We start from the raw sequence: 10088 nt of genomic DNA, 5'->3' as shown, positions 1-10088 counted from the left end.
TGACTGTATGGCTCTGTCTGCCATTTTGTTCATCTGTGTCTGTCTGTCTGTCTGTCTGTCTGTCTGTCTGTCTGTCTGTCTGTCTTACTGTCTGTCTGTCTGTCTGGCTGGCTGGCTGACTGTTTGTCTGTCTGTCTGCCATTTTGTTCATCTGTGTCTGTCTGTCTGTCTGTCTGTCTGTCTGTCTGGCTGGCTGTCTGTCTGTCTGCCATTTTGTTCATCTCTGACTGTCTGTCTGTCTGGCTGTCTGTCTGCCATTTTGTTTATCTGTGTCTGTATGTCTCTCTCTCACTTTCTATTGGATTATTCTTGTTTTGACTGTTTTTCAATCTGTCACTTTTGTTTCCTTTCCTTTATTTTATTCTGGCACCCTTTGACTTGACATCAAAAGTGTTGTTAGAGTCAAAAGAATTCAGTCATGATAGTTTCACAGCATTTTTTCATTACAGTATGTAAATTATTGACGAGTAATATTTTGACATGTTGCAAATAGTGTTGTCAGTTTCTATGCGTGAATAATTGTCTGTACCTGAAATAAAATATTACTGCCTAGGCACATCATAAAAATAACGAACATTCTATTTCTTGGTTGACACCATAACTTCTGTTCTACGTTCATCGCATGCATTACTATAGGCACGGGTGAGAATAAGTCAACCATCTTGTTCTATTTTGACCCTCTGGCATGAGGTAAAATGTTATTGCAGGTACCGAGAATTAGGAACAAGCATTGATTTATGTAACTGGCTTTTATATATATCTTATGCCAAAGTAATATAATAATCAAATTATTGGTTGTAATCCAACAGAAGGAAATGATTTTGCTGGTGAAATAATATAAATTGATTTCATTTAGATACAGTATATGATATGATAATAATCAGAACAATAAAATATATGATTTACATATAAATTGTTATATTCTCTGCAACACAACACAATTCAACACAATGACATATTTTGGTACTGCACTTCCAGTCATCTTATTTGATATCCAAACTTTATTTAGTTATCTGGATAAAAGAAAGTGCTTGTTACTTTGGTAAAGTTCAGTAGACCCCACCACAATTTAGAAAAAAATGATATTGATTCTGTTTTCTATCGCCATTTTCAAGCAAATAGATTTAAGAATAAAACATGGAGTTATCAGAAAACACCAAATTTGGATGTTTGCATCCTATATTGTGTATGAGTTTGATAGTGTTACTTACATCAGTTCTGGTATTGAAACAAAATTTTTCTGATTTTCATAACTGGATACCTTTCAAAAAAAGGGATTAAATTGAGGCCCTATCGTACCCCTATAAATCAACACAATGAAAAATAAATAAAAAACTAAATTCATTTCAAAGCCCGGTTTAATATAATAGTTATATTGTAGGGGAGTGTTTTTGATTAGAATCATTGGCATGTACATATTGGTTTTTATTCAGTCACATTTAATATCCTAACCAATTTAAACACATCTCAATAGTTTAATATGCCTTGGTTCCTGGCATTGTGTAAAATAACAAGGAGGAAGCAAGGAAAACCGAAAACCATCAAATTTTATTAGCCAGCCGTAAAGAAAGAAAATATCTGCCATCGATGAGTACAATTTATTCCAATATTGTAGTTACATATAAAGTCATTGGGTATGAAATTATGAGTCGCTTGCATGTATTTTCTCAATGAGTAAGTGTACATACTTATCAATTTTTTCATTTATTTTAGTTACATATTGCGTCATATCATATCATATGGACTGTTGAAGGTTCTGGCTTGATATTTCTCAGCGGGGAAAGAACACGTACTTGTATTTTATACTAAATAATGCCGTTCTGCCTTGATTTTTCTCAGTGGGAAATCTATATATATAACAAGGAATTATTTGCATATTGTATCATTTAATATAAAATGTTGGAGCTTCTGGTTTGTCATTTTTCAATGGGGAGAAATAATTGATATTTAGAAAGGCAATGTTAATTTCTCAAAAAAAGGTCATTGTTTTTTAATTCAATACCAGTGAAGAAACATTGAAGTTGATTAGTTGTGTGATTTTGATTGGTAAATGGACAATACACATTTCAATTGGTGGTTTACTGAGGTATGAACTAATGCACAGTACAATTTTTATCGTGATACATGTTAATATCCTTAGCTATGAATATCATCCAGTCATACTACAGTCGTAACTAATTACAAACAGGATGCATTCCATTTCACATCTATTGTAATTTTTTTTCTTTTCTGTTAGTTAGAATTAGAAATTAAAGATGAAAAAAAGAGAAAAAGAAAGACAATATAAGACATGGAGTACATATTTGAAATTGTTTCAAACATTTAATAGTTCAATTAGTTCCATATTGCATCATTTGATATAGGATGTTGAAGGTTGTGGCTTCTTATTATTTGTCAGTGGTTGGAAAATTGATAATATAGAAATATGATATATGAAGAATGTAGTGTGTATGTAAAATGTCTTCCAGTGATGAGTGATTGCTCACTTTATTACATTGTCTTAGGTTCGTTATTGTCATTTGATATAGCATGTTGAAATTTCTGGCTTGTTATTTCTCAATGGGGGTAAAAATTGATATAGAGAAAGATGAGTATGGAGTGTGTAGTTTGATACCAGAGACAACACACAGGCAATATAATGATGGGCCTTAATTGAATAACTTGCCAAATTGAGAGCTATTAGACTTTTCAAAATAAAATAACCACACTTTGGATCTGTGGATGAATTGCTACGATGAGAGTCCTCAAGATACTAACCCTTGGGAATTAGTAAGACTTATTAGATTTTGTTTCTAGTCAATATACCCAACTTGTAATATTGACTATTGCAGCAGTCATGTCAAAGGAGAAAACTAAGGAAATCCCAAGGCAGACAGTGGCCGTGCGTGCTTAAATTTCCCAATTTAGTCAGGCGCCAAACCTTAACTATGGGACTATTGGAATTAACCCAGCCAGTCAGACGGAAAGGGCTTCTAAGGTTTGTTTCAAAAAAATGGAAACTGTGCAGTCTTGTGAGCTAGGGGGGGATTTCAACTGTCAGTTTGATGTGGGTGAAGTCTTGTCATAAGTATGAATTAAGTCAACTATGATGCAGTGGGTAACAAGGAATGTCAATGTACATTTCTGATCATGCATTTTACAAGAATATCTCTGAGACAGGCAGCTGGATTGCCTCTGATATACTGTGTCTGTATTAAAGAATTATATGTAAAATGGAAGTAGCTATTTGAAAGGTCAGACTCGCCTAAGAGGGTCAGTTTATGTCGCCTTTCTTTGATTGAAATGGATAGACATTTGAAACTATGTAAAAGCAAGATCCATCTGTCTGTTGAAATGAGTTTTATTCCTAGAGAATTTCGTGTGTGAACAACATTTTACACAACTTAGGTGTCATACAAAATTGTCTTCAACAATAGGAAGAGTAAACATGTCTTGTGAGAGTTAATGTGTTGAGAGAGGCAATTTATAGTGAAACTGGTCAAATGATTGTATTGTTAATACAGTATAGATGAGAGTATTATATTACTTTTTTAGTTTGTTCAGATTTGCAATTTGTATTGTAGTTCTTCATATTAAAGTATATGACAGTAAATCAGGTAGGAGTGTGATATTCGATACACAAGAATGATGATGTGAAAGAAATGATTGCTAAGATTTCGAGTAACTGAGAACAAATATAACTTGAATTTCTGTTTTACACCTATATGGCAAACCTTTTCACCAAAATATACATTGGATCAGTAGATTGCTATAAACATTTGAAAAACCTGGAATTAGACAGGATTAAATTCACTAAAGTTGGCATAGATCTGGTATGTTATTCCTTAATATGGGTAGGGACCATATATATGTAAAATGCTAGGGGATCATATGTAGATTTAATTACATGTACTCGAAACTCATAACGAAAAAACAGACCTGGTTATGTCAATTTGAATGTAAGAATGTATTTGGTAAACAATATGATTGCAAATGTATGCAGTAATGATGAAGAAAAGAATTGATGAAAGCAGGATGGATTATAGAAAATAACTGGGCACAGGCACCTGACAAATTTAACATAAGTATTAGTTCATTATTATTCATGAAATAACATGAACAAACTTATGTATATCAAGACAACCATGTTTGCAATTTTATAGTGACATTTTAAAGATGCTGGCCATAAATTAGGTATCAAGATCAGTGCTATGTATACTGTTATCCGTTAATTATACAATAGTGTTATCATAGTCAGCTATTTCCAAGGTGAGAAATCTCATCATCTCAAGTGGTATATGACTTTCTGTTTGTTAGTCCCCCATGACATTGAAACCGGAACTAATAATGGGTGAAGTAAACTCAAATTTCCCAGAGGTAATCACAGTCCTAGCCATCTTGGTGTGCAAAATTAACAATGGCTACAGATTGTGGTTGCATAAATGTTTTCTCAGGTTAAAAAGCATTGTCTGTGTTATCATCTCCAGACATTCTGTTCAGTTCTTCTGCAAAGAAAAAATTCAGATGTTGCACCAGTTTCAAAGATTTCAAAAATGTCCACCTTAAGTATGTGACATCTTCCTGTGTGTTTGTTTATCCTCAAAACTGGTTTGTTTGTTGCATGTCTTTGCTATAAGGTATAACACATATATCTAGTAAGTATAACTATAGAGAAATCAGCTCCTAGCTGGCATCCTGTCCACAGTAGTTACATAATGAAATTCACCTACAAAGAAAGTATTGTCCACACAGTATCAGAAGTATCAAGCTCTGAATTAATGGTTAAGACAGAATTATCAACTAATTTTTGGCCCAAGAACATTTTATATTTAATGGTTTAAGAAAAAGACTAGTTTGATGTCAAAAACTGTGCATGCATGCCCATACACATGGTGAAATCTATCAACAGAATCTCGTAACCAGACTTAGTAGAACACCTAAGCCATCAATATTCTCTACAGCTGCACTCTTCAAATGGTATTTTCTAAGTGACTGCACTGACGTGTGGCTCTAGTCTATTGCATGGCATCCTTATCATACTTATTCTATCCCTTCTGCATACAGATGAGATTTTTAGAATTGGATTTTTTTGCCATTTTGGTTTTTATCGTCAGTTGAACAGTCAGATTTGACCTGACTTGTAGTGCATAAATCAGGTAGCAGTCGCTGACTATGTAGATTCGTTGAACTGAAATCACCTTGTAAATAAACATCGGTAGACGTGACAAAATTTCTAATCTCTTTCATTATGATGGTTCACTTGAGTTTAAGTATGGAAGTTACAATGTTGCTGTGCCAGTGTGAAAAGTTTTCCTTTCTTCGCATACAAGTAAAGTTTGTGCCACCGTTTAGATGCATTATTCATGACCATTTAACTTCATAAATGTTGAATCTTTGCAGCCAAGCTAGGTAATATAAGTAAAGGGGTGATTCATTGCAAAAACCATATAAATTTCCGTGGCCATCTATCATCTTTTGAACAGACAACTACCTGTTTGAATGGAACTGTTTCATGTTATCAACGCAAAGTAAACAGTTAATCTATGCTTTCCTGTCATAAAACAAGTAGCTACAGAACAATTTAGGTGTCATTAGGTGAAAGGTACTTTGTGAATGTAAGATTTTTAGAAATAAAGCAATGACTAAAGGAGTAGCTGCATAAATTTACATAATTTATTACTAATTTGTCAGTCTAGACAGGGTAATGTGTTTGTTTGTTTGTTTGTTTGTTTATTTATTTACATGCTGATATTTTGTTTGTTTGTTTATTTATTTGTTTGTGTGTATACCCTTCATTGATGTCTGTTTTCCTTTGTTAGTTTATCCTCTATTTATTCATGTTGCTGCATGTTCTCAGTGTTTTCATGCATATGTGTGTGTGCACATGTATGTATGTATGTATGTATGTATGTATGTATGTATGTATGTGTGTGTGTGTGTGTATGTATGTATGTATGTATGTATGTATGTATGTATGTATGTATGTATGTATGTATGTATGTATGTATGTATTATGCATGCATGTACATGTATGTATGTATGTATGTATGTATGTATGTATGTATGTATGTATGTATGTATGTATGTATGTATGTATGTATGTATGTATGTATTATGCATGCATGTACATGTATGTATGTATGTATGTATGTATGTATGTATGTATGTATGTATGTATGTATGTATGTAATGTATGTCTGCGTGCGTGCACATGTGCGTGTCTGTGTCTGTTTGAGTTTGTTTTTAGCTGTTGCATTTAAATTGTCAATGAACATAGCATATTTTTGTTCTTTGGTGATGTTATTATTTTTGAAATTGTATACTTGCTGAAGTTGACAATAATTCTTGTAATCTTGTTTTGACAGAACTATTCCCATCTGAAGGTAGGACAGCCTGGTGGCGGTACAAACTCTGACCCTGACTCCAGTCTACAGGAATTCCAAGCATCAACTCTGAGATATGCATCCCTGAACATTGCATGTGGTAAACCACACAACAGTCCTGGCCATGTCGGAAGGAAGGTGAGATTACCAATAGTGTATACCATATGTCAGACATTATTAACAGTCACTTCTCCATAACGCATCAAAAGTCTTCATTCTAATGTTTCAATCACACAGAATGCCAAAGTATAGAGTATAGTCTCCAAAAAAAAGTTTTCAGAAAAGTTTCATTTATTCCATTTATTGTTTTAGAACTAGTACAGAGCAGAAAAAAAGAGAAGAGATTTAAAGTACAACTCGTGTCACCCATTGCACCAATCCACTGAGAGAAATTGTATTTTTGTCTAAGGAATAAGACTAAAACCAAGTAGTAACAAAATGGCTGAATGTATGACTCAGTATAGACTATATTCAGCTAAGAGTACTTACAAAATCTACTGTAACAGCATTGACTACAGATATTTTGTTTTTCTCATCAAATGGATCCTGTCTAGAAGGTTGATAGTTCCTCAGTACTGGTTAGTCTAACAGGGAAACTTTGATATAACCAAGTGGTTGAATTACACTGAAGATTGCTAGGACATTGACTTCACTCTCTATTTTTAAACGAGTACTGTTTACATAGAGATATATTTTTAGCTCGCCACTTTAGTTAAGGTTTCCTAGCGTAGAGTTCATTGATTGTATTGCCTTGATTTCAGGCTATCCGATTCCATGTACGTTCACTGGGATGGGTGGAAATGGATGAAGTGGATCTGTCTCCAGGAAAGAGTAGTGTTGCTGTCAATAACTGTATTAGACAGCTGTCCTACCGGAAGAATGACATCAGAGATACAGCTGGTATTTGGGGAGAGGTCAGTGTCTTGTTATACTGATTATAGGCAAGAGTTGATGACATCATGTCATATTGAGACTCCTTTAGAGTCAGTATGCCTCTCAGATTTAACTTAGTCAGATGTGAAGGACTAAGGGATTATCTCTACTTGCCATAATCTGGGGTGATGAGAGGACAGCCCACCTGCAAGGGTCTGTGTAACCAAGACTAGATTATGTGTGATTATAGTAATACCTAATCTGGAATGATCAGAAGGATATCCCACCTGCAAGGGTCTGGGTAACCAAGACGATTTATGGCTACAAGCAATGTTGCAATATTTTTTTTAAGATGGTTGATTAATGGGTTATCACTGGAAATAATACCACAGTTCCCATATTGCAATCTACCAGATATTCAAGATGACAAGTTTGCAAGTTGCCTTTATTTTGGTACTCTCTCTTTCATGAAAGCTAAACAATAAACAATTCAGAATTCAACACCCAAAGAACCTTATGACGTTTTACTAGACTACAAGCCCGGTACGGGGAATACAAGTCAAAGGATACATCAGTCAGTGTTGACAAAATAGACAATATGACAGATTGATTGTTTATTTGTCAGCCTTCAGATGAAATTATTTTCATTTCTTGTACTTCTGTCTAGGGCAAAGACATGTATATGGTCCTTGAAGAGGAATTCTTGAAATTGGTTGATGTGTCAGACGGCAGCGTACTCAACTCACAACCAGTCTGTGAAATCAGAGTATGGGGTGTCGGTAGAGACAATGGAAGGTGAGATATCAACATTAAAGATCTGATTATAGTTGTTTATGATAACAACCTGGTTGATTGTGTTTTAAAGATCAGTCCATCTCTCTGAGATATTCAAATTACTTTTAGTTTGCACTATATTTTGGGTGTTTTGATGATAATTATGTAGTGATGCTTTGTGTCCAAATGTGATGGTTTATATACACCGGTACTATCTCCAATGTTTGTGATCATTCAAGCATGTACATGTATGTTTTGTGTTAGTAGCTAGAGAATGCTTATCCGTAAAACTTACATTGCATACTTTACAGCTCAGGAATCACTTACTAGTGGGCAACCAATGTTGAAGTAGCTCAGAGCTAACACATAGCTAGTATTAATACCTCACCAGCATTACAGTGGTAGCAACTGCAAGGGTTATATATACCTGTACTAGCCAGATGTGAACACCAGTGTGCCCTCTAATGTAGCCAAATTTTGTTGTTGTGAGTCAAAATGAGAAAAACTGGCATTTCCTGTGAGCCACCACATAGTAAGAGATAGGGGAACACCAAATTTTGGTGCATCACTAGAAACTGTGTGTGTCACTGGGGTGTCAAAGTGGCTTAGAGGCCACACTGGTGAACACCAGGCTAGCCTAGTGTTATATTAGGGTGGACACTGGTCCATACAAATCCATGCCATCCCTTTGTTAGCACTGATGTAGCCTCAAGCTCACTAAAAGCAATTTTTGGACTGCATTAATTGTTTCGTACATTGCATTCTCAGGCAAAGATAATCAAATATTGTGTGTATTAACTGCCATAAAGATCTGCCACTGCTATAAAACTTCAAAGTAGAAAAGTTGTCTAAAGGTGACTAACTATTGCACTGAAAAATGACACCATGCAGATTTTTATATGAGAGACCTAGAAACCATAACATTCAGTATTTTAAGGCATATTTTCATGAACTGCTTGAACCTTTTTACAAGGAGTTCAAAATACATTTTTAAAAAATAGTAAGTATATAAGAAATAGCACATCATTAGTGTGAGTTAATGACAACTTTATTTCAACACTCAGAGGTGTTGAGAAGCAACAGTTGAAGCACCACTTGTCATATCCAGACAGGATAAATAGACTCTGTCTGTAATTATGTAGAAACAACTCTCTATTAGATGATTCTGTCTATAATTGTGTAGGAACAACACTCTCCATGAGATGAGTTTGCAAGGAACAAATACCATGTTAAGCTATAAAATCTAACAGCTGTCAATATACCCACCATTAGTTATGTTATATCATTGGTTTCTGACCTGAAATTGTGATGGGAAAAGTCAATGTTGTAGAAAAGTCAACTACTTTTAATCAAATAGTGAGAATGATAAAGGTTTCTGACCTAAAATGACAATGACTACTTAGTCTAGTACATTCAGAAGTCTAAAAAATAAACCAGAAAATAGAGAAAATGAAAGAGGTTTCATACATGAGAAAAATGACTATATATTAAAAGACAATATGGCAAAAATCTGACCATTCTTTATAATAAAGCAAGCCAAAATGACAAAGCGATTAAATATGAATTTAAAAACTCAAAATAAATATTCAGTTAGGTGTATAAAATCCAACCTCTGGTAACCAAAATGATAAAAGTGTCAGAAATAGAAACAGAATCGAATTTGTAGACAAAGTAACTGATGTCGTAGTCAAAATGATCAAATTTAGACAATTTTAAAATTGCGAAGAAAAAGATTAAAACAGCAATAATCTTTAATAACCACTGTGATATTGTAACAAAATATGTAAAAAGAAACACTGCAACTGATATCAACTGATATCAATTCTAAGATTTGTCAGTTTTGAAAAGAAGTCCAAAGAAAAAACTAATGTTGAAAGCAGGGTATCAAATACTGCAACCTCTATCAGCTTCACAGAAGTTAGTATATTAGTTTGTGATAATAATTGGAGAGAGAAACGTGAATGTTTGATCCAGATGTCATTGATAAGACAGTTACATAACATTGGAGATATATGGAAATGTCCTGCAGGCATGCCCACAGCTCTGCAATCTAAGCTTGCATTATCTGGGAAATTAACA

The 10088-nt window shown here is 34.1% G+C and overlaps 1 protein-coding gene across 4 annotated transcripts in view; it reads left to right on the top strand.

The window, feature by feature from the left end:
- LOC144438548 (uncharacterized) overlaps window positions 1-10088 on the top strand; it is a 158672-nt gene that overhangs the window by 126057 nt on the left and 22527 nt on the right. For all 4 annotated transcript variants that reach the window (XM_078127623.1, XM_078127625.1, XM_078127626.1 and 1 more), the window contains 3 exons: window positions 6345-6500; window positions 7124-7276; window positions 7903-8030. In XM_078127623.1, coding sequence (XP_077983749.1) covers window positions 6345-6500; window positions 7124-7276; window positions 7903-8030 — 437 coding nt within the window. The remainder of the gene's footprint in view (window positions 1-6344; window positions 6501-7123; window positions 7277-7902; window positions 8031-10088) is intronic.

Source organism: Glandiceps talaboti, chromosome 8 (assembly GCF_964340395.1).
Source record: "Glandiceps talaboti chromosome 8, keGlaTala1.1, whole genome shotgun sequence".
In the NCBI taxonomy this organism is placed as follows: Eukaryota; Metazoa; Hemichordata; class Enteropneusta; family Spengelidae; genus Glandiceps; species Glandiceps talaboti.
This window is presented reverse-complemented; position numbering and strand designations above follow the sequence as displayed.